Below are 27,104 nucleotides of genomic sequence, written 5' to 3' on the forward strand. Positions count from 1 at the left end.
CTTTTCTCAATAGATGACTCCAAATTTCTGTTGTCTTATATTTGATTTCTCTGACTATGTGTATTAAATTTCTCTTAAGAAGCACTGAAACTGATATTGATGATGTGCAAATTTCTACATACAATACCTGTAAAAACCTATACAAAATACGGCGGAACCCTCATTTGTATATTCTTCAGTGAATGTAAATATCACATCTAATACATTCAGTGCATTCTGTCAGTTAAATGTGTTTAGGTAACTTACTCTAAAATGTAAAAAATGCACTCATTTAAATGGGTGAAGAATTCTACAGGTCCGAATCCTGGTAATCTTCAGTGAATGTAAATATCACATCTAATACATTCAGTGCATTCTGTCAGTTAAATGTGTTTAGGTAACTTACTCTAAAATGTAAAAAATGCACTCATTTAAATGGGTGAAGAATTCTACAGGTCCGAATCCTGGTAACAGGAGTCAGCCCACAGCCAACACAGCTGCTGATAAAATTGGTTACCTAGCTTAGGCTAGGGCATATGAGGCAGACAGTGGAAACCATGGAAAGTCCTGAGGGGCCTACAATTGGATAAGAGGCTATTGTTAGGTGCATTACTCATGACAGCTCGATAATGGATATAACCAAATGAGATGCCCTTGATTAGGGCATCCAGTTGATCATGCCATCTCAGCTTAAAAAGCAAAATTTTTTTCATGATTTTGTAAGGTATGAATACCTAATTACATTCAAGTAATGAATAAGATCTACATATTTTCAAATGTTTTCACCTGAGATAAAGTCAGCAACCTTCATCAAATGTAAATGCAATTGGAGTAAGTCTGTCTGTCAATCCATCAATTTGTAATTTATCTGACATAGATATGATGAAAAAAATATCAATGGGTTTCATCTCAACTTCACATATAGAATTAAAAGCCCATGTTTGAAAGAGACTTTTCTGGTGAGTGAAATCCATACAACAAAAAGCTAGCATCTCATTTGTTCAAGATCCCTAATCATCATTACTACGACTGAGCTCTTAAGTACACTCTCTGATATCTGTGGATGAGAGTAATTTTTTTATACATGCATGAGAATTGGCAACTAATGACCAGAATCAGATTTCGGTTCTTGGAGAGTGAACAACAGGAGTTGCCCTTCAGCATTGTGTCCCTTACTCATATATTAATGTTTCAAAGGCTGAGATTGCAGCAAAGACCTACATTTCTGGTGCTCAAAGGAGTGGCTTCTAAGAAAAAGAAAAGCATGCATGACAGTCCTGAGCAAAAGATGGCTGATTATACAGTTCTATGCACATTGTAGCAAATGATATGTAGGCTAATTTTTGAGGGATCCAGTGTTATAAAATTGGAGTAATGTGCTATCAGGTTAGCTAATCTTACTGCTGACAATAAATTTGAATTCAAAAGACTACAGATGGCTTGTTTAAGATGGACAGATCAAAGGTAGTCTACCAAATATGCTAAGTAACACATATGTGCCAGTAGGTACAAATCTGTTGATTAAATACAAACTATAAAACTTGGAAAGCGTGAGGGACAGTTTAGATACTTAAATTCCCATATCCTGTCACTAATGTATATTTCTATGCAAAGACCCATTGTGCCCTCGCCTTCACACTTCTCACGTGAGCCACAGAATTAACCTAAGCAAGGGAGGAGAACACACCACTGATTATGCTACAGTCATCAAGCATTGCCTGAGAAGTCTGCTTTAAAATATTAGTTCTGAAGAATGAAAAAAAATCCTCTTTCTAAGGCAGTATCTAGTTAGTCTTTCAGTAAGCTTACAACTTTGATGAATGTGATAATTATGGAAATCAATTCAGGTATGACATAAACACTACATCCACCATGTCTGATCTTCCACATGACTGTTCTCTGCTTTATTTTTATGAGTGAAAACAAATAGGTCACACACAGTTATAGAATTACTAATAATTTCTTTTGAGTATCATTAGAGATATATCTTTATAAGTGTATCTTTTTACAAAATTTGTACAAAATGTTCATACAATATGTGGCAAGTTATGGATTACTGATCAATTTTTCCACATGCATCCATTAATACAGGATCTTAATTATCATAGCTGTCTATAACAATGGCCTTGGGAATCATATTTATTAAACATTTACTTCAATTATTAAAAGGGTTATACATCCTAGGGTTTTATCTTTAGTCTCTCATGCATAAATCTAAACTCTGGTAGCCCCAATTGTAATGCCATAAACACATACTGTAAGTCTTTTACTTCAGTGGTTGCTATTACATCAATTTTAGACACTTTTCCATCCTTCAGAGGGGTCAAAGAATTTTCTAAAAGGTGAGATATTACTTTTTATTAAGTAACTTCCTTAATGGGTTAAAACTCAGTCACTAAGTCTCTCTAACTTTTCATAATATAGCACATTACTTATGCTAGATAAAAAATATACAGTATACTATAAATATCTGTGAGAAAAGACTACAGTTATCGAAGGATTGTTATTACTATCAAGCATAAGTCTTATACACTATCTTTCATTCCCCTATTAGTGGATGAAAATAAAACATCTTTGACATGCTTAATTCTATAACAAAAATTCTAAAACAAGAATTGTGAATATGGAGAAAGAAGATACAGCGTATTGTGTGATTCTAGTAATCATAAATACATTAATACTTATCATATGCATGACTTCCCACGTGAGTTGTCTAGAAATCTCCTTTTCATCTGCATACCTTGCTACATGGGTTGTTGCTTAGTCATTAAGCTTGTAACGCATGATTAATACAAATTACATGTACATGGGAATGGACTTCAATTATCTAAGGATAATAATACTTCAACATCAGTCAAAAGACACTTATATTAATCCCATTAGTAGTGGATCTATAATATGAGAACCCCTACATTCTTCATGCATCAAAATAGATTATGTTAGGAAGATCAAGAAAGCAAAGAAGGAAAAGAGAGATTCTGTGGACCAAGTAAACATACATATACTGATACAATATTTTTCACCCAATACAAAAATTAGCAATTGAAAGCAATGAGCAAAATGCTGATGAAAATATTGAGATAAACATAAGGATGAAAACAAAACTATGGGCAAGCTTTTTCATTTCAAGCTCAATCTTTGACATAAGCCAAAGCCTCAAAAGAAGAGTAGTTTTGCAAGAAGCATTTCTTTCAAAGTGTTTCAACCTGTGGATTTTTGCAAACAAAGTCAGCACCTACCAACATACAACATCCATGGCTGTAGTTGTGGTAAGAGTCTGCAATGGGGAAGGAAGTGGTGTAGAGGCATTTCTTGCCAGAGTTGTGGAAAGTGGCTGGAAAAACTACTTTTGGGGAAAAAGTAGGTGACTGCTATAATCAAACCCTATGAGCTGATCTGGTAGCAGGAAAGAGATAATGTCAGATCTGAAATGCCTGACATTACAGTTTCAAGCATGGCTACATTCTGGAGTATTCAGCCAAAAAGCCAAGTGGTGAGCAATTCTGGTATCAGTGAAAATCTTAACAAATGCCTTTCAGTACAGATGAAACTTCCTTAGAAATGCAAGGATGAGGCAGCAAGGAGACTGGTTCCATCCTCTAAGCCTAGCCTGTGTCAATGTAAAGAAATTAAGGGCTTTGTTCATCCTAATAGAAGTCGGACTATCATCAGTACCTTCCTCTATGGACACTACATCAGTGGTGATGTGTCCCTACAGAAGTGAAGCAACTGGGTCTTTGCCTCAGTGGCTATACAAGATTTTGTTTAATCAACTAGTTCAGAAGAAGAATATGATTCTGGTAACATCCCACATAAAGAAAGCCAGAATGTCACAGCAGATGTTCTAACCTAAATATTTCCTCCGAGGACAGAGAAGTGGATCGGCTTGCTATAAGTGCCATTTAAAAGTTGCTGGTTTATGAGTCATCTCCCCTCGATCTATAATACTTGTAAAGATAAGGACAGCAGCCTCGTGACAGACAGCAAGGGATGATAGAGAGAGATGATGCCAGTAGAATTAATAAGGCAAAAGGCTTTTGATTCTACTCTGGCTAATAAAGAGGTGCAGGAAGTGCTATCCCAAATATGTTAGCAGTACTCCTTACTTGGACAAATGAGATCCCTATAGATATGAAACAGCAACTTACAAGATATATAATCATGGCACCTATACAACTCCCGTAACTTCTTGGAAGCAGATTTTGTAAAGCTGATTATGTGGGACTTCTAGGAAAGAGTGGAGGATATGATTACACCAAACATGTTTATGTTATTGCAAGGATACTCTGTAGCATTTTGAAAATAAACAAAGGGAAAAGAATGACCTTTAGATAGAGATATAAGATGATATTGAATTTTATCACTATTGAATATAAGTAGGTTTCTACTTCCCCATTCCAAGATTTCACTATTTTGAATTAAGAAAGGAGATGTGTTCAGTAGGAGAAAGAGAATATTTATAAGACTAAGGAAGGGAGAAAAAATGAGTCAAAGTTTGTAGAGTCAAGTATGTTGAGTTAAATGTTGAAGAATGATTATCTACAGAGAGGCATGGCACAGTGACCCTTCCACTTCTGGAAAATTTATGAAAAAGGAAAAAGGGCAAGCACCAAGAACTTAAGAGTGTTCTTAATTGGTAACAGCCACACTGTGATGAAGGAGTTCCACTGTGAAGCATGAATCTCCAAAAGTTAACAAATAAATCTGCTACTTAGCTGGGCTTGAAGCCGACCCAGGCCCCACCATATCCACAACCATCATAGCTTTGTGAACAAGAAAGTGAATGGGGAAAATATGAGTGTGGACAAAATTGCTGTGCAGCCATTCTATCATTGGCTCAGGGAAATCATTAACAGTAGCAGCCAGAAGCCATTCTTGCCATACAATGGGAAAGAGATGGCTTTATTGGCAATCCCTGGTTAAGCCAGGTCCACTAAAGCATATTCTGCATACCACGCATCAAATAACATCAAATAAAGTAAGGAGTGTATTTTTGTGCTAGCCTGCACCTATGTTAATGAGCTCAACTGCCACAAGCCTGATTCTGTAGGTAAAAGCAAGAAACCTCACACACTAATGGATCTTAGCAGCCATTTGCTTGTGCTACACATGGGCAACAAGAGTGCATGGTTCACACAAGTTATCTTCTCTGACTGGTTGCTCAAGCAGTCTATTTCTGCCATAAGGAACCATGGTTCACACAATTTATCTTCTCTGACTGGTTGCTCAAGCAGTCTATTTCTGCCATAAGGAACCATGGTTCACACAATTTATCTTCTCTGACTGGTTGCTCAAGCAGTCTATTTCTGCCATAAGGAACCATCAAGAGTGTGTTATAAAAGTGGCTCCAAACGAAGTGAGGGGCCCTACCTACTCTTCAACTGGGATGGACATCTCAAGACTGTTCCAGCTTGCCAACTCCACCTCCCTAATCCAGTCTATGGATCAAGTAATCATTTTGTCTACTATGCAGTTCTACATCAAAGAGCACTTGGACTAGTGTCAACATCAGCCCTGAGGAGGAGGAAGATGGAGGCAAACAGAATCTGCCAATGATGTGATTATTTATTCTCATTCTTCCTAGCATTTACAAGTGCTCTAGCACAGCATCAACAGTATAAAGAAAATCATAAATTACTGGAAATAAGAAAACACATTATAGTAAAACTTAATTCTGACAACTGTATGAAGAGGTGTTCAAGATTTCACTGTCAATTGTACTTTAAAGTAACTCACCTGACCATGGGCCGCAAGGGCAAAGGAGACCTGTGTGCCTGTGGTGAGCTTGCGTACTGTCAGGCCTTGCAGAGCTTCTATTACACGAGGTCGATAAACCTTGGCTGTGTCCCCATGACCAAGTTTACCATGATCTCCTGTTAAATCATGATGGAAAGAACACATATTTCTGCCAAAGCTCAAACTAACAGATAATAAACACTCGTCTTCGACTCTGTGCAACATGATCATGGAACACTTTTTCTGTACTCTTAAATCAATGATTATGTTGACAATATTTTTAATTCATGTATTTGATCTTCCCTAAACCTATATTTGTTTAATAACATGTTTCAGTATATCATCAATCAACCATCCTATGTTTATTATCTCTACATTATTAAGCATTATTTCAGGCATTGCATTGACCAAACTATGTGTGTTACAAGTTCTTATGATATCTTTTTTCATTCAGTTAACCTTTATGATGCTACACACCACAATGTAGGGCCCTGCTTTGCACCACAATCACTTCCCATGAGAATAATTGCTCCCTCACCCCACCCATGGAGGTAAATAATAGTGAAGGTACAATAATACAGAAAATGAATAATAATGTGTAACACTGTGTACTACCCTGGAGAGTTGTATTCAACTATCATGCCAAGTTAATTTGGGCTGCTTGTACCAAAACAGGTTTTAACCCATATACTCATGCTGTGTTTGTTTTTCACACAGTATACATGCATACTATACTTTCAAAAAATAAAATAAAAGTTATGTTCTTTTGTAACACACCAGTACTTGAAAAAAAGAAAATGGTACAGGAAGGAGTTAAAATTAAAAGACCTTTCATGCTTAAGAAACAAATTTTACACTGAAGACACTGAACTTCTACTACTCTATTGTTCTGCACTCACCCCACAAAATCAAACTCTACTACTCTATTGTTTTTTGCTCACCCCACAAAATCAAACACTTATCTCTGTATTTCTTGACTTGTGGTCTTCCCTGATAGATGTGGCTGGCTTCATACATGCTGTGAAAGCCACAGAGTAGAAGGTCCTAGGACAGGAAGACAAGGTGGTAAGGTAATGCATACAGTAATACTAATGTACGAGTTACCAACCTGATCCAAACGACCATACAGTTCGACCATCAGCCTGACAAAGCAAGTGTATGAGCACTCCCACAGACCACCTGACCCACACCAGATATGTCACGGACAAGTGTTGGCACATTGCGACTTGTACTATCTCCATGACCTAAGAAGAAATATCATCGATTAATTTCAAGAAAACTGGTAACTAACTGAACATCTGGTGGTCAATTAAAGACCTACTATCACCTAGAGCTGCTCATCCTCCTCCTCTCTTCCTGCTCACACCCAGTACAAACACTCTGAAGCTCCCTTAACATTTGATTCAGCAGTTCCATGGCAAAATATACAGCATATACTGCATACACTCTGACCTACAGCTGAAGTTCGTTGCAGAATACATAGCCACTCCTACAAACAGTTTGATTAACAGATGATGTTCATGATGGAATTATACTACATGCACTAGTGTCGTAACAAAAAGAGGAAAAACTGTATTACTTACCAAGTCTGCCATAGTCTCCTTCTCCCCATGTATAAAGCTCTCCTTCTTGGGTTACACAAGCAGAGTGACGATATCCTGCTGACACCCAGCGTACTACCTTGCCAGTCAGAGGTCCAGCAACAATCCTTGGATATTTCTGGGTCACATTGTTTCCATGACCTAACTTTCCATAGTCACCTTGGGATAAATATAAATTTCATTTTATATATTTTGCAGGCCAAATTTTTCAATGAATAACATAGGGCAAAAATCTCTATCTAGAGAAAATACATGAATTATCTATCCTTTTATGCATATGCCATGTTGGATGTGGTGGAAACGAAATGTTTGAGGACAACATGTGGTGTGAGGTGGTTTGATCAAGTAATAAAAACGTTAGAGAAGTGCGGAAATAAAAATGAGTGTGGTTGAGAGAGTTGACAAGGATGTGCTGAAATGGTCTGGACATACAGAGAATGAATGAGGGAAGGTTGACAAAGGATGTGCATATCAAAAATGGAGGGAACAAAGAGAATAGGGAAACCAAATTTGGAAATGTAAGGATGGAGTGAAAAAGATTTTGAACCATCAGGGCCTGAACTTGCAGGAGGGAGAAAGGCATGCACAGGATAGAGTGAATTGGGAGTGATGTGTTATACAGGGGTTGAAGTGCTCTCAATGAATTGAACCTGGCGACACCATGGAAAAGCCTTTGGGGCCTGGTTGTGAATAGGGAACTGTTGTTTCAGTGCATTACATATGACAGCTAGAGAATGGATGTAAGTGAATGAAGCCTTTATTTGCCTGTTCTTGGTGCTACTTTGCTAACATAGGAAATGGCAGTTAAGTATGGAAAAGAAAAAATATGTATATGGTGTAAAAGAGATGGCCATAATCAGAGCATTCAGTCGCCTGTGCCATCTGAGCTAATATGGGAAAAAATACATAGACACATACACAATCCCTTCTTTCACAACCTTACATTTAAACAGTCCTTACTAACCTACAAAAAATAACGACACTATTCTTTCACATCCTTTGTTTTAACATAACCATACCCTGTCAGCATTTAACCTTCGTTATCAATAAGTCATTCTAAAATTTAAACAAAGTAAATAATTATCATTACAGATAGTATAATTACCATCTCCCCAAGTGTACACCTGGCCAGTTGTTGATAATGCAATTGTATGTCCATCACTTCCCTTTGATGAAGAGACTCGCCTCACTCTGGTGTCAAGATTTAGTCTTCTTGGTGAGGCTTGGTTATTAGAGTCTCCGAGACCCAAGCGACCATAACTCCCTTTACCACATGCACTTATTCCTCCATCTTTATGGACCACAAAAGTACAATACTGACCAGCCTCAACCTAGAAAAGGAGCAAAGAAACAAAGGAAGATGAAAAATTAATTACTTTTAATGCAGGCTAGTCTACTGTAAACATATCTAATAACAAATCTGAAGGCTAGTCTTCTGTAAACATATGTGATAACAATCTGATTATAAACAGATTCTGTGTCTAAAGTTCACATGACTGAAATAGATTATAAAGAAGTGAGGTTTATAATAACATCATAGGTATAACTCATATTCTAAATTAATTACAAAATGATCCTCAAAGCTTATGTATCCATTTTGACATGTGAGTGAGAAGCCAAAACTCAGTGTACAGTAATACAAAACCTTGAATTGATAGGATAATGAGAAAAAGTTCTGCCAAATGTCTCAACATTTACTCTAGCATCATGAGGAACCCAAATAAATGGCCTACTGAGCTGTTCAGTGAAAACTGGCATGAGTGTGTGTACTGATGCTGGATAGATGAAAATAGGTTTTAAAACTTAAGAGAACTGAGCTCTGAAAATTTAATTAAATGGTTCCCATGATCAAAGTTTAGCAAAAGATTCAAAACAAAAAATCAAGAAAAAACCTAAGTTACCCAAATTCTTTCCCGTAAAGACATTCACATTATAAGTACCACACACACTCATCTTATCAGTGCTTGTTGACTATTGCCGACTCATACATCTTCATCTCTGTCACCACCAATGTATTACTTATATACAAAGAACCCTTCCCTGTCTTGAAAATTTAACATCTACCAAATCACCCCCAAAGACTATTACTAATTAGCCATTACATAATTGACATGTTAAGAGGGTACCTGAAACATGAGAATTCTTTCACAGCACTAATTGTAGTTGCATGCAACATAAGGCATCTCTACATACCAATAAAAGAACACCTTCCATTTCAAATGACAGTAGGAAAAAGAAACCCATACAGTCTTTACAGGGTAAGACACTATTTCGTGTGTAAATGATAAAAGGATATTATTTTATTCATATCTGTCAATGAAACCAGCACATGTCACTCAAACCCTGTGGAGCAAAACCATGCTTCAAGGCTAAGTTACATACCTGCTGCACACCACTGAAGGCATGAGTTAACTTTGGAGAAAGGATCTTGTCTTGTGTGCCTTCTGCCAGCTGGTGTGAGGAATTGCTTCCCCAAACATACACATCACATGATTCATTGCTCTCTGTCACTTCCTCACAAGAATCTCCAATGCATGTACGAGCATATTCACCTGAAAAATGGGACATCAGTCAACACCAGATATAATTTAAGTTTTCTTTCATTAGCCTAAGTTCTACTTCGAACTAAATATTGACAATTCTGCCATACTAATGAGATATCAAATTAATAAATCACCTTTTTACCAAAAACTCAAAGTTTAACATTATAGCCAACAAGACTGTCATTTGAACTACTGTTTGGTCTTCCATAAACTTCCAGTGCTTTCTGCTACTTTAATCCTAACTCAAAAAATTCAGTCAGTCTCATCAACATGTAAAATAAATGACTTCTATAAAACACACCCTTGTATTACCTGAAATTTTATCTTAAACCAGTTGCACAATGAACATTCACTTTTAAAACATAACCTTCCACATGCCTGCACATGTTAAAGAAACAAGGTGGGTGCACTGTATGCAGAGGAGAGGGATATTTAGTTATATACGTAAAAAAAAAAGAAAAAAGTGAAAAACTTTTACTTCTTACATAAAATATCAGATCTCAGCCCCATTTAGGACAACAATAATATGGAAACATCCCAACATTATTTCATTTTACTTATCTGTCCCTAAAGGCAGTATCACTTTGTCCCAATCACTGATTGCTAAGACCTAACATGCTGCCAAACAGTAACAATGAATCCAAAGCTTCAGTGTATCCATGTGAATGCCAAAAGTGCATTCATGTGAAATGCCAAACTATACAGCACAAAGTACCAATCTACAAGTACATGGGAAGAGATTATTGCCATCAGGCAGTGCTAGCATGTAGCACTACTTGCAAGTCCTGCTTGATGAACAGTGCTTTTGTTCTCTGCAGCTGTGTATATATGCACACTACATGACTATGATAATTATTTCATCTGGAACTCTTCTTAGCCATTTATCCAGGTTTCATTTAAAGTTTACTGTGCTTATTCCACACACTATTTTATTTCACCTGGACATACTAAATGATGCTACTTACAAGCCAAGAGAGAGAGCTTCTCCATAAGGATGAGAGCAGCGTGGTAAAGTGGCACAGTCCTATCTAGACTTGAGACACCAGGCACTCCACTCATAAGGCATTCTCCACTCTGGGCAAGAGAGTTCATCACCTCTTGAAGACAATTGCTGCTAATGCAGGTCCTGCCAATAGAATAGAATTGAAACACCTACCATCTATTAACTTTAATAAGCATTTTCCCATATTCAGAGATGGGTGATATGTACAAAATCTTTCTACCACAATGTCAATACTTTCTGGTATTCCATAACAAAATAATCATACAAAATCCCAAATACTGGTTTGCATATGATATACAATAAGCTTTCACCACTTCCTTGCATCACAGAAAAAAATATATAAAAAGAATAAGGGTAGTTGAATCTGTACACACCCATTCTGTATCCATTATGTATAAAGTACTGAAGTCACACCCTACCATCCACAGCCAAGCTTCAGAGACCATTCCATGTTTCAAATACACATCCTCATTCATACAAGACCAGGGCTTGTTTGCTAAGATGGAGATTTTAGAGAAAGTCATATACACAAAAGTTTAAAGTTCAGCACTAATAGATCTACTTGAAAAGTGGGTGGCACCAAATTCAGAAAGATTGGTAAAGCAGGAGGCTGACAAATGTAAATCACTGATTGTTTTTGGTCTGGATGATCTTACATTAGAGAAGGAAGACAGGGTAAAGAAAGAGGGAATGCCCATTAAAATGTTACTGAAGTCCAGGATTGCTATATGCTGTTGAGGTGATAAGGAAAGGAGAATTGATGGTTATAATCAAGGTATAAAGAAGCAACCAGTTATATTTACATTTGACTTTGAGTCACCTAGCCAAGAGGTATCTAAGCAAGCTAAGAAACTTAAAGAAAATGTGGAATTCAGTTCAGTATTCATCAAATGTGAGAGATTAAGAGATGGAGAAAAACAGAGAATACAGTCAAAAGGCAGAAAAGTGAAGATGCCGAAGGCAAAAGGATGGAAGCCCTACCAGCACTACTGAGATGTAATAAGTTTCAGAGGATGGTTTAGTCCAACTGAATGTAATTCATACAAATGTTGATAGATTAGTAGTTTATGGCAAAGATCTGGAATTCAGGGATCCTTTAAGGGAAAATGCACTTGATGTTGTTGTTGTGGAAACAAAGTTTTTAAAGACATACCTTACCTGTTCTGTCCAGAAGGGTAAGTAATAGCAAGGAAAGAGAAAGTAAAGGAGGGGGTTGAATTGACCCTCTTGCTGAGATAAGGCCATAAGTTTCAGTAAATGGTGGATGATAGGTCATTCAGACAATACATAATGGAAAGTGTACCTGTAGGAAAGAAAGACATCGTGGAGTTATTAAATAATCTTTCGAAGAATTTCAACAGTCGAGAAATATAAAGTGATAACGATACAAAAGAATCAGAATAGTACAAGAAGCAGTAAAACACACACTTCTCATACTAGGTGTTGGAGAGATTTAGCTTGATGTCAGGTAAATTAACATGCAGAGTATATTAATGCCAGTTTATTCCAACAAACATGAAATATGATGTGTAAAAAAATATAGTAAATAAAAATGCTCCAATCCTCAAGGGAAGTTCCCTCTAAGCAGTGGCCATGAGAGAGAAACCAGTATCATGTTGTACGATATTAATATAATAATACAATACTGTACTACACAAAAATGAAATATTTATTTTCTTTATTGATTATACTTTGTTACTGTCTCCCGCATCAGCGAGGTAGCATAAGGAAACAGATGAAAGAATTGCCCAACCCACCCACATACACATGTATATGCATACACGTCAACACACGCACATATACATACCTATACATCTCAACATATACATATATACACACACACAGACCTAACATATATACACATGTACATAATTCATACTGTCTGCCCTTATTCATTCCCGTCGCCACCCCGCCACATATGAAATGACAACCCCCTCCCCCCCGCATGTGTGCAAGGTATCATACCACTTAAAAGTTATATCATAAAAAAAAGATGAATAATCTCAGTACACATCAGTACAGTATTGTCCAGTTCCCTCCTGTACACAGAGATGGCAGTAAATTCAATGTGGCATTCATTTCAAACTCTTGAGGGGTGTTATTGAACACCACCCTAGTGGTTAAGTTTTTTTTGCCACCATGGGAATATTCAAACACAGCATTTAATGTTATTGGAAATTCATTTGACTACAGTGGAACAACAAGGCACACACCCAAGAGTGAGTTTGTGACTGTCATCACACAGTACAGGGTGTATAATTTTTTTCTATTTGCTTTTTCAATGTTTCATTAATGTTTTGGTGTGTTATATATTTTCTAAGGGTTCTGAACTTTGCCTTGCACTGCAAGGGAAAGGCTAAAGATAAACCCATAAAGTTTAGGGAAGCATGGAGAATAACTTAAAAAGATATTTAGAGGAATCTTTTACACAATATAAAAGAAGTTCATTAAGATAAAAAGCTTTCATTTCTCTTATAATGAAATAGACAAAGTAAGACTTCTTTACCCATCACTGGAGTCTTCAGCAGCTGTGGTAGCTGCACTCAAGGCCATGTGTACCCATTCCAGCAAATACCGCAAAGATCCTCTCTGAAGGCTTAACCCTAGCAATAATTCTGCACTCAGTTTACGACCTGGAAAAAAATTATTTAAAGGTAAAATGTTTCTTTTACTAGGGAAACAAACAAAGCACTGAAAAACATATCTGTACTTAATATGAGGAGTAATGGTTCCTGTCCTCATGTCATTTCCCAACTGGTGTTTGATTTTTTCACATATCCATATATGTCTCTACCAGCCTACAACTACAGCTGGAAAAAATATCACACAGCTCTGTCAGCCAAAGATCATCAAAGAGAGTTAACATACATCGTCTTGGTAGTATGCCATATTTACACACTCATTACTGCAGTCATCTAGAATATAAGAAACAGTTTCTCTTGCATTAATGTTTGCAAGTTTGATGACAATAAGACTTTTTTATTTATTCATGTAAATATAGGTCTGTGTAAATGATACATAAAGTCATATCGAAAATGATGAGTGGAAAAAGAAATTCTCTGAGAAAGTAAATAATCAAAGAGTAGTATAAATTCCCAGGTGTTGGCTTGGTCTAGTACTCAATACTGGGAAGAACAGGTGTGGGTGACATGTCTAACAGCTCTCGTTACATGGGGAAGATGCGGAAGTGTCGTTTCTTTCTATTTAATCATGGTTTCGAACTCTACACTTATTTCATAAGCAGGCATAACACTGGTGATGAATAACATGACTGTATTTAGAAACACTAAAATGCACATATTAAAGATATGTGGGGAGGGTATGAGGCTGGAAACTGGAGGTGCTGCTTCTTTCTTTCTCATTTCAAACACAGGCTCAGTGACTTTTGGCTTTGTCACTAGGAATATTGTCTCATTAAAAGAACCTCTCACTCCAAAGGAGTCCATCATTTCCCAGCTACTGGAAGTAGTGCAGCCTTAGGCTACAGGAGCCTCTGGAAGGGAAGTCCTAGGTAACACCAGGACCTTTTCTTAAGAAGGAATTCAGGTGGAATTATGAAGAAATAAAAGATTTCTGTCTTCCAAGTAAAAGAAATAACCAGAGTCTGGAGTCTTGAGATCAAATATCACATGCTATGAAACTTAATGTATCCTACATCAAATTTATCACATACAGAAACTAAATTGTGATGAAGATGCACATACATATCAATATCACTTTATGTGGAAGTAAAATCAGTCTAGTAAAGTGCTAACATTCTAATGAATACATCAAGCTGGAATTATCTTTTTAATCTATGATATATTATAATTTCTGTGAGCCAGAGTTATTGGACAGATGAAAATGAATCTTACTACTGACAAGTAAACAAACCTGTTGGGTCTGCAGGAGATGAAGGCTTTGTAGTTTCTCCAAGGAAGGTGGTCAGCTGTGAGAGGGATGCGAGACCCACACGAGGCAGTTTAGACTCAACTGCCAACGATAAAGGGGGCAGTGCTTGGACCACTGACACAGCTGTTCCCAAAACCTCTGAGCACAGAGTAGCACCACCTTAAGAAAAAATAAGTACATTTATAAATTACAATGACTCAATTCCACTCACATCAATGTGCACAAGGCTTGGAAACACAATGCAATAACAAGATCTCTGTAAAACAACCTTTCCATCCTGAACAGTAGAGTATGGGTTCAATTTACCCAGTGCCTGTCAGTCTCCTACAGTAAATAATCGGAGGACATTATACATTTTGAATAACTGATGATAACAGTGTTGCAGCACTCATGAAATGCATGTCTAGTTTTTGATGATAATATAATGCTGTGTTATTAGTTAAAACACAGAAAAAGTTTTGTAGAATGGAAGGCTTATTTGATGAAGTATGTATAAAGAGAATGCTGAAACAGAATGCAAATAAAAGTAAGATGCTAGTTTTTGAAGAGAGCTCAGTTTTGTTTGAGTTTAAATACTTGGGAGTAAAGTTTAGTAAAGATCTGACCCACATGTCTTCTATTACTCCTGAAACCAGATAATTCCTTCGCAGTCTGATGCTCTGTGCAAGCCTCAACCCTCTCAATCACTATTCTCTAATACAGTTTACAGTGTACACTTAACAAACTTACACCTCCGTAATTAAAACATTCATCTTTGTTCTTGTCACTTTACTATATTACTGTACAAGCAGCCAGTGATTCCTCAACAGAAAAGGGGTTAGTGGGTTATATCCCTTCAAATATCATTGAGAATATCTCAAGGTCACAGGACAGATGACAGAGGAGAGAAATATTAACTACTATGCTGGGACTTACTATCGTTCATCCATCCCAGCCTAAGGATCGAGAAGAGGAGAGACAGGCCAGTGTGAACACCCAGCTCCACCAAAGCTTCATTCGCTGACAGGGATGCATTGTTGCCTTGAAGTTCCGTTGATGATCCTCGTTCACTTGTCCCTGTAAGAGCCTAAAAGAAATGGAAGGATAACTTTTTTGTTCCAGTTTTGTCTTATTACCAAAATGGAACTGAAAGTGTTTCTATAAAGATCATGCAATAAACCTTTGAATTAAAGAACTTCACAATAAGTTGGGAAATTAATTTCCCAACTGTCTGTTTTCTGTTTTCCACCTAAACTGGGCATCATCAGCAACAGACATCTGAGCCTTCAGGGAAAACTCTCTCTCAGCTCTTTCTTCCCACCCCAAACTTTTGAAAATTAATAAGAGTGCAGAACAGAATTTCCATTCTGTTGGAGTGAAAATGCAGTTGAAGAATAGTGGAGGGATGAAAATTGGGGGAAGAACACACAGAATAGTGTATGCAAGGGAGGCATTTCAGGACGGGTAAATAGGGACTCTTTTATTGGGGGTCTGACAGGAGTTTCCTCAGAGAATGGATATCAGAGATATAGACAGATGGATAGTCAGGAGAATTTGTAGCCCCCTTCTGCCCCTCTTTGTCATCTTCAACATACAGAAGATACAGTGGTAGCATTCTTTGTACCCTCAAACCCACAGGGTATTTGTAGCAATGAATTTTTCATTTGTCACTGAGAAATATAATTTAGATTACTGTGAGCCTTGACCAATATAAGAAAACATATATGAGCAGTAAAATGCATACAACAGTCAGTCATATTTGAACTATTTTCCTTCTCTTAAAATACATTAATCCTTCCTTTCATGAACTGATATCAACAATTTATTAAGTAGCTAATCACCTATTATTTTGCTAGCATGAAGTGGAAGTGATTTAAGATTGCTTAATAGTTCATTTATTAAAATACAGGTACTTCTACTACATCCATTCTTGTTTTTTTGCATACACAGGAATAGCTAAGATCTTACTTGGTTCTGCTACTAAATCTCCAAGTCAATTCAGTTGATAATCTTTAAGCATTCATTAATAAAGAACAAGTGTTCACTGCTTACTTAACTATAGCCAGACTGTTTTCAACATGATATAAAACAGAACCCTGCCTTGTGCAAACAATCTTTTATGAACAGATTATATCAGTGTACTGTATTGTTAATTCAGTGAGTAAAAGTTAATTCTCAGAGATTAACCATGTTTCTGAGAATGCAATAAGGTTAGGTTTATCTGTGATAGTATGCGATATCTGCTCATATCTTTTTAAAATAAAGCTACTGGCATTAGTGTAAATTACGCTAATTTTGCTCTGTAATTTATAACACTGAAATTCAGTTGTCTGAGCCCAGTTTACAAGAAATGGATTATTGGATACAGAGATAAGCACTTCTCAATACATCATATATATCAATATCTACAATGATATTCAGTTATGCTGAGTACATCATTTTTAGGATTACTCCTATGTTTCATTGACAATTAGAGGGCAATAATCCTTTAGCTTAAAGTGGTTAATGGGTTTCTCATCTTCTGAGAAAGTCACCTCCTGTGCATTCCTTTAATTCGTAGCAAACAACTGTGAAAATCATGAGTCTTTACATGTTAGTAAAAATGCGACATACCCGGTCTCTTTCCCGTGCACCCTGGTGGAAGCTGCGAGACAAAGCATGATATAACCTCTGGAGCACTATCAGTCTTTTGTGTAGTAACGCTGAGAATCGGGGTTGTGCAGCAGTAGAACTTGGAAGATAATTTGTATCCATTAGGGTAATATTAATCCAAACACATGCGAGCCTCAAGTAAAAAAAATCATAACTAAAGGGCATACAGTAAGCTGCTTTTGTACTATTTTTTTCATTGTCTCATAATATTTAGGTATGTTTGATATTTCATAAGGGTTATTTAGCCAAAATTTGGACTCTGGATCATTGATGCCCTGGACTTGGGAGGAAAGTATGCACTGTGCCTGGTGCTGCACGAGGAATGTTAACAACATCCAACAATCTACTTACCGAGCGAGAGCAGCTTGTGATGCCAACAAAGCATTGACATGATTGAGCTGATCTGCTGGTGAAGGAGGCTCTGGTTCATAGTCTGGAAGTTGTGGGCCCCCTCGCATTACACAGCCAGGGCCTGCAACCACCACAACTTCCTGCAGGCAGAATAAAACTTAGCTGCAATAAAAAAAGCCTTTTAAGTTTTTCGTAACACTCTTGTCACTTCATCACATATCATGGATGAGAGGCTATTGAGACCCCACATGATAAAAAAATTAACCATAATGAGAAAATGTGGCAACCCTCTCAAAAACAGTCATCTCTTTCGCGTGTCCTACACTTATATACCTCTACAATACAATAAGCATATACATACCCTTAGTTCAAATTTCCCCCCATATGTTTACAAGTATGTTGAACCAATTCTTAAACCTCATTATCTTAAAAGTAAGAACATGCACCTTTAAATTTCTCATACCTCAATGTTTTTGGTTTGGTTTTCTATCTGTCTTTAGTGTGCTTTTAACGTTTGGAAATTGAGGCCAGGGTCTTTCAAATTTTGCATCATATTCCATGAAACTGAGAAAATAAAAGTACAGATAAAATACGGGTTCAAGGGGCCTTATTACATTTTTCGGGAAAACAGTAATTCATCATGGTAAAGAGAGATTGTTCTTACATGTAGCTGTACTGTACCTGAAGAACAGGTTTTCTTCTTTAAGATTTTACAGTAAACACCATAACTGATTAAGAAAATTTCAATTTCAGATTGGGAATTTAGGGTATGGGATTGAGAACAAAAGATATCATCTTGCAATGGAAAAGTTTTAAAAATTTTGTCCCTTATAAGCGTCAACGAAGAACACATTCCTTTCATTACAATTTTCATTGTCTATTTCACTATGATATGATGCTTTTCTTTCAAATGCCCTTATATTTTTTCCAGATTTTTGCTGAAAATTTATTTGCTTGTTATTTCCATGTAACTCTATAAAGAAATACATATCACCTAATGAACATGACACCCAAAAAATAAATTCCTTCACAATTAAACTGAAATATTACAATATTATAACAAAGAGATTATAAGTATAGTTATTAACAGGTTTTCAAACTTTTTGAAGCCTTATATTTAAGGATAAATACCTCAATGCATTCTGACACAAGTAAAGAAAATGGTCACAAAATACAAGAAAATAACTTTAATCAATAATCAAAACTATAGTTTCTAAAGACTGGAAACCAAATAACAAACATGAAAAGAATCTAAATAATAATTTGACAGGTATATGAAAATAATCAGGTCTCATGCTTTCAGTCCTCATTTACCTTATTCTCGAGTAGTCTATCATAGAGTACAAGTGTAGAGTCACGTAAGGCAATAGCCTGGCAATCTTCAGCCAACCACGAGGTAGTGAGATGTTCAGCCCACTTAAGTTTGACTGTGGGAGGTGCCACAGGTGGAACACTGCCAACGACTCCACCTTCCATTATCCTCTGCTCCTCACTAAGAACACCAAAAATTCAGCTAGGAATGCATCTAAATATCATATTAGTTCATTCAATTAATGACGATTTTCTAAAAGTTGACATGCTACCCTAATACAAAGTTTATACAAAAAATTAGTCATTTCTGTACAAATACAAAGTTGCAGCAATTAAAACTATGATATATTACATAATTTCCAATTGAAATCCAAAGCAGAATGAGTTTTTGTCGGTTCAAAAAAAAAGTCTTTCCTGGTGGGAAAAGATGGAGATGACTCAATAGACACCACTATCATAAAAGGAGTAGAATAGGTAAACCTACCACGATTCCTCATGAAGACACATACAATTAAGACGATATGAATAGAAACTTCTGTAATTTTACAGTTTACGTCACATAGAAGTTAAGGAACATTTTAATAAAATAAATAACGTCCTACGAATTTGCCAGCTATGTGATAAATATACATGTATCAGAGGGCTTCTAAAAGCAATAGATCTATCGGCTGCATGTCACAGATATTTCATTTATTTAGAGCATGAACAGGGAAAACACCATCAGAAATAACTGCATCCTGGTCTCGCCAACAGATAACTGCTAAACTTAATAAATTGTTAAAAGCCACAACCAGTCTAACATAAGAGTCTTCGGCAATTTTGCCATGCCAATACTAGTTAATTACGTCATTCAAGCACCAATTAGTAGCTCCTGGTTGTGTCAACTCATCATCTTCTCTCAGTTTTTCAGAAATGTATCGGGAAATACCGAGACCTCTCCTGCACCCTCGGTCTCCTCGGCTTTCTCGCACCTGACAGCCAAAACAAACCGACCTTTAGTTCCAGGTCGAATCCTGGATTTCCCATAGCACTAAAATACTAATTATTATACAATTATAACTCCTAATTTCCTTAGAAGGATTAAGAAACTATGAGAACATTCACTCAGTTTATGGTGATATCTTTATATACCGTGATGTGGCACGAAAGTTAATGATAAATATCTTTGAGAAGATATGACTTGATGGTGAATGTTACTAAGTCTGAATGAGATAAATAATAAATATGACACTTTCACTGTTATATCTCTCTGTCTTGATATATGAATAATGTTTTATATGAATTTATATTTTTCCATGTTAATTTTATAGCCTTTGATTGAACTTAGCAGTTTTAAACCAGCATATTCACATGAATTTTTAAAGACCAACCTTTGTGTGAAAATTATCATTTTTTTTTTTTTTTTGCTTTGTCGCTGTCTCCCGCGTTTGCGAGGTAGCGCAAGGAAACAGACGAAAGAAATGGCCCAACCCACCCCCATACACATGTATATACATACGTCCACACACGCAAATATACATACCTACACAGCTTTCCATGGTTTACCCCAGACGCTTTACATGCCCTGATTCAATCCACTGACAGCACGTCAACCCCGGTATACCACATCGCTCCAATTCACTCTATTCCTTGCCCTCCTTTCACCCTCCTGCATGTTCAGGCCCCGATCACACAAAATCTTTTTCACTCCATCTTTCCACCTCCAATTTGGTCTCCCTCTTCTCCTCGTTCCCTCCACCTCCGACACATATATCCTCTTGGTCAATCTTTCCTCACTCATTCTCTCCATGTGCCCAAACCGTTTCAAAACACCCTCTTCTGCTCTCTCAACCACGCTCTTTTTATTTCCACACATCTCTCTTACCCTTACGTTACTTACTCGATCAAACCACCTCACACCACACATTGTCCTCAAACATCTCATTTCCAGCACATCCATCCTCCTGCGCACCACTCTATCCATAGCCCACGCCTCGCAACCATACAACATTGTTGGAACCACTATTCCTTCAAACATACCCATTTTTGCTTTCCGAGATAATGTTCTCGACCTCCACACATTCTTCAAGGCTCCCAGAATTTTCGCCCCCTCCCCCATCCTATGATCCACTTCCGCTTCCATGGTTCCATCCGCTGCCAGATCCACTCCCAGATATCTAAAACACTTTACTTCCTCCAGTTTTTCTCCATTCAAACTCACCTCCCAATTGACTTGACCCTCAACCCTACTGTACCTAATAACCTTGCTCTTATTCACATTTACTCTTAACTTTCTTCTTTCACACACTTTACCAAACTCAGTCACCAGCTTCTGCAGTTTCTCACATGAATCAGCCACCAGCGCTGTATCATCAGCGAACAACAACTGACTCACTTCCCAAGCTCTCTCATCCCCAACAGACTTCATACTTGCCCCTCTTTCCAAAACTCTTGCATTCACCTCCCTAACAACCCCATCCATAAACAAATTAAACAACCATGGAGACATCACACACCCCTGCCGCAAACCTACATTCACTGAGAACCAATCACTTTCCTCTCTTCCTACACGTACACATGCCTTACATCCTCGATAGAAACTTTTCACTGCCTCTAACAACTTGCCTCCCACACCATATATTCTTAATACCTTCCACAGAGCATCTCTATCAACTCTGTCATATGCCTTCTCCAGATCCATAAATGCTACATACAAATCCATTTGCTTTTCTAAGTATTTCTCACATACATTCTTCAAAGCAAACACCTGATCCACACATCCTCTACCACTTCTGAAACCACACTGCTCTTCCCCAATCTGATGCTCTGTACATGCCTTCACCCTCTCAATCAATACCCTCCCATATAATTTACCAGGAATACTCAACAAACTTATACCTCTCTAATTTGAGCACTCACTCTTATCCCCTTTGCCTTTGTACAATGGCACTATGCACGCATTCCGCCAATCCTCAGGCACCTCACCATGAGTCATACATACATTAAATAACCTTGCCAACCAGTCAACAATACAGTCACCCCCTTTTTTAATAAATTCCACTGCAATACCATCCAAACCTGCTGCCTTGCCGGCTTTCATCTTCCGCAAAGCTTTTACTACCTCTTCTCTGTTTACCAAATCATTTTCCCTAACCCTCTCACTTTGCACACCACCTCGACCAAAACTCCCTATATCTGCCACTCTATCATCAAACACATTCAACAAACCTTCAAAATACTCACTCCATCTCCTTCTCACATCACCACTACTTGTTATCACCTCCCCATTTTCGCCCTTCACTATATATAGTGTTGAAATTAGAGAGAACAGCCTAATTATATTGATAGTCACTAAAGTCATACAATTTTAATAGGAAAAGGGGTTTACAACCTCAATTTTTTTTTTTATTGTGGGTTGCCTTCCAATATACAGCACAATACATTCAATATAGGTGATAACAGTTGACAATTTATTCAACCATGATGATATAAACTAGAATTATATTAATGGGGCCCCATTTCAATATACAAGTATTTAGTCATTCTAAAGAAATAACCTGCCTAGGATATAAGCATTTTCCTATATATATGAAAAATACGTCGAGTATTTGTCATCTATGTACAATATTTCTTCCAATTAAGAGGTTCTTGGTTCAGTCTTCGTGATAGGCAACTCAGCATTATAATCTGTCCATTCAACTGCAACCCTGTCGAGGAAGAAAAATAGGCCATATTACACATGAATATGCATTTACAATATATATATATATATATATATATATATATATATATATATATATATATATAATGTTACTTTTGGGACTGAACTGTTCCCAAACAATGTAGCAGTTAGAGAACTCTGGTCAAAATAAAGATTTGACAACAGAATTTTATTTTTAATATGACCATCCATTCATTGCATTTTGGTACTAAATTCAATATAAAATGAAAACTCCCAATCAGAACAGTTATATCGTGCGATTTATTCTCACTTGAACAGTACAGTAGCGGATATTACGGAAACTATAGTTTTTGAAATCAAGGAGGCGTTGTTCAGGGGAATAAGATATGCCTCGTCAAGAGGTTTACTATTTAGGTAATCTGGGGGGTATTTTTAAATTCAAGTGCATGAAAATAGATAACCTTAGAATTCCAAAGTATTAACGAAAGAATTTTCATTCATAAACTGTAGGTATTTTGACGTTTAAGCAAATTCATTTCGATTTCCCAGTAGTTCTGCAGAGCTCCAGATCTTTTCCAAGAGGAAAATGTTTGAGACTTTTGAACGTGTACAAAATATACTACACTACCAATACTAAGTTAGTGGCCATGTTAGTTTATGTTAGCCATGTTAGTTTATAAGTTAACACATATCCAGCTAGACATGCATCAATATGCCTATTTGCATATTTGACAACCAAAAATGCAACCTATTACAGGTCGTCAACTCACTTCAGTACCTACAAGTGGACTAATGGTTTCTCTCGTCTTGACATACATCACTGCATTACACCCAAAGACTAGCTTATATTCCTATTCTAAAACTTAGCCTAGATTACCAGGCTTATTCTAAAGCCTTGCAATTGATTTGTAGGCAAACAATTAGGATATGGCAAACTTATCTGCATTCATTTCCGAGGAAGCAACATGTTGCTAGATGCAGATACGTCTCAGGCTTGTCCATTCTTTTCCATAGTCTTCAAGTATTCATCCTCCTATGTTTCACTACTGTTGGATCATTGGAAGCCTCACCTTCATCCCGAAGTTGAAGCTCAACAGTTGTTACCATTACCTGTGCTGCAAGTGTAAAAAATATACTTGAAAATTTACCTTTAATGACCGAGTCTTTGCTCTTAGGGGGTTTGATCAAGCCTTGGTCGTTAGTTTCTTGCTGTATTTTCCTTAACTCTGCAACCTGTATTAGTTAAGTGGAGGACAAAAATCTTCAAAAACCTGAAGACTAAACCCAATACAAAACTGCCTGAAGCTACTGTGGTGTTTACAGGGAGTCAGTTGACCCTCCAGTGCTTACAGGGAGTTCAGATACCCTCTGGTGTTTACAGGGAGTTCAGTCGACCCTGTGGTGTTTACAGGGAGTCAGTTGACCCTCCAGTGTTTACAGGGAGTTCAGATTCGATGCCTTAGTTCTTGTAAACGGCCTACAAGAACTGCAAAAGTTTTACAGCAATGATAGATTAGCAAATACCCAAAATTCTGAGATGCGTCACATGGATAAACTTACCACATTAGGGGAGTAGGTTTTGAAGCGAGACTAATACACTAAACCAAGATTCCCAGGTTAAAAAACTTTTTTCTACCGAAAAACCATTTTCTCAACGATATCATTAAGAGTTTGTCAGATCGGTAAGCCGCTGCCTCAACTCTCCATTGATACCTGATTTTCTAGAGACGGTTGGTGAACCAATGTTACATGTTCGTACCAAACCACTTTCTCCTTTAACCTTTTCAGATCATATGCCTTGCCTGGGGCAACAATACACTTCAGTACACGCTACCATTATGCAAAGACCAAACAATTTTTTATTCCTAAACCAAGTAGTCAACACTTGGTGAAAGCATATTTGAAGACAGAATTATGGTGAAAAAAATTGAAAGTTTTACGTATTACCGGAAAGTAGCTTCCTAAATTTTCAAGTGCAGAGGCTCCACCAATGGTTGTGTTGTGATAGTTAACCAGCTTCTGTGTCAAGTGTCTCTCCCCTTGTGTCTGTAACAAAGCATTTCATATACCATGCTATTGTTAATGTCTTGCATAATTGTAACGTTGCTACACTATACAAATTATGCACAGTGGAGGATACCAAAAAGTATTAGTAGATACATGGAAGCTTTTTTCGAAATGTGAAATATGAATATTCAAACCTTGGATGACACATTAAATTGGTCCGATAAGAAATGTAATGTAATTACACTTTGGTGGAAATCTTCCATTTATACCATATGCAGAAATTCAAACCCCCGTTTTAAAAATTAAATCCTATGATCCTCGATCATTTAAAACATTACACACAATATATATATATATATATATATATATATATATATATATATATATATATATATATATACCCTTGGCTCTGAGTTCACCAACAGACCAAGTTCAGGTGAGAAGCCTCGTGAACCGGTTCTGAAACACCGAATCACACACGATGAAATACCTGCATATTTTAAAATCTTTCTTCCTGTTTTGAACTCTAGATTGGGAAATGGAGAACCTCATTAAGCCCCTTTGAATATTAGTGATTTAAGGAAATAATGTCTTAAAACCAGCTATTTAAGAAAAGACATGATCGAAACATTTTACTGGTTTGTTCACGATTCGATGGTGGGTTGGATGACATAAAGCCAAGCAGGCAATATCCACCGTTAAAACAGGTCAACAACCGTTACAAAAATCGATCAAGAAACGTTATCACTTCAGTAATATAACAAAACAAATCCATATATTGTAAGAAATATCAATACAAAATATCATACACGAAATTCCGAAAGCTAAGACGAATTTTGGATATTGTTTAAAACCTTTGTATAGGAGGTCAACGGTTGTTACAGAGTACTTCGATGGTAATGACTTGTGACAATAGGATTTTACACATGTATTCTTACGAATACAAAAAATGAAATTAAGACTGTAAATTGTATAACAGTACAGCATCAACACGAGTAACAATTGGCAAGAACGGAATTGACCATTAAATGTATTGATTAGGAATTGTACAGGTCGCTGAAATGTTTCATTATTATTGAAATCATGAACGAAAATTCATCAGAAGAGCTTAATTGGCTTTTGAACTGTTTAGTTTTCACTATGTTAGGATGTTAAAAAGGATATGATGCTTAGATTAAATGCCAACTCAAAATTTATGAATTTAAATGGCAGCGAGACATATTTTGATTTATGTTAAACAGGATAAAACAAGAAATGTATCATCCATGATTTACAATAGTTACCTATAATTGAAATATCGTTTTCTTTCATTTATATCAGGATTTTCTTATTCGTGGGTAAACTGCTGCAAATGTTCTAGGCAACTTTTATTTTTTTTTCTTCATAAGGGTGTGAGATTGGTACTTATCTATCGGTAGGATCCTTAGTATCGACCATCCATATAAACAAAGGGGTAAAATGGATCGTATACACGATGTTATTGTGTCTTATTTGGATAATTTCTGCAAAGTAGTAAGTGCACCAAAGTGCTACATAAATGGCGAGATGGTACAACCTTGCTGTTCTTAGCGCTTACCGCCATCTTATGAACGAGCTTCTTCGACGTAAATTTCTTTATTCTTGTGTAAATTAAGGCCCATGCCATAATAACATTATATTTTTTATTGTATTTATATGCTCTTTCATAAGGCAGAAATAGCCAATATTGTAAATACGTTGTATGTCGATGTTTGGGCTACCGATTTAGTGGGAGACATAATTGAATTATAATTTATATTCTTTGATTGGTTACTAATCTGTGAATCTCATTTGAACAAAACTTAGGCAATTAAGATGGCGTAGACAGTGTAATTATGGTATATTTTATGGATTTTTTTTTCAACCTCATCAGGACTGGTCGATATATGGGTACCTAACTTAGGCTTGAATATGTGTTACATAGGACTAGAGAATTGGTACATATATATGTAAACTTAAGAGGTGGGTCAACAGGACTGTAAAATCCTCTCCAAGGAGAAAAAAATCGAATTGAGTCCATCCTGTTTCTATTACTACTACAGAGGCTCTACCCAAGGGGTCATTAGGTAACATCAGGACACTTGATTGGGTCATAGGAATATATATATATATATATATATATATATATATGTATAAAAGTTTGATAAATATCAATATTGATGTTAGTCATTTATAAAAGTAATCCCTGTATTAAAAACCATTTGACTAACATAGAAATAGATATCAATTAATGTTATTTCGATATAGATATTACCTCTACTTCAGTAATAATTCTCTTTGTGTATATCGACTTAAGAAACTATTCCTAGTTATAGAAATTATAAAGATATAATATGTTCATTTCTCCAATACTTAATGCGGATTTATCTTCA

At 36.6% G+C, this 27,104-nt stretch overlaps 1 protein-coding gene across 1 annotated transcript in view; it reads right to left on the reverse strand.

Annotated features, from left to right (window-relative positions):
- LOC139761122 (probable E3 ubiquitin-protein ligase HERC1) overlaps positions 1-20,014 on the reverse strand; it is a 121,771-nt gene extending 101,757 nt beyond the window's left edge. The window contains 14 exon segments of the mRNA XM_071685048.1: positions 5,716-5,852; positions 6,824-6,857; positions 6,859-6,959; positions 7,299-7,475; positions 8,422-8,647; positions 9,699-9,868; positions 10,825-10,985; positions 13,369-13,495; positions 14,736-14,912; positions 15,669-15,819; positions 17,346-17,463; positions 17,736-17,875; positions 19,050-19,227; positions 19,892-20,014. Of these exon segments, the coding sequence (XP_071541149.1) occupies positions 5,716-5,852; positions 6,824-6,857; positions 6,859-6,959; positions 7,299-7,475; positions 8,422-8,647; positions 9,699-9,868; positions 10,825-10,985; positions 13,369-13,495; positions 14,736-14,912; positions 15,669-15,819; positions 17,346-17,463; positions 17,736-17,875; positions 19,050-19,227; positions 19,892-19,896 (1,902 nt within the window). The 5' untranslated portion in view covers positions 19,897-20,014.
- Between the last annotated feature and the right edge of the window lie 7,090 nt (positions 20,015-27,104).

This window comes from Panulirus ornatus, chromosome 39, assembly GCF_036320965.1.
Source record: "Panulirus ornatus isolate Po-2019 chromosome 39, ASM3632096v1, whole genome shotgun sequence".
Taxonomy (NCBI): Eukaryota; Metazoa; Arthropoda; class Malacostraca; order Decapoda; family Palinuridae; genus Panulirus; species Panulirus ornatus.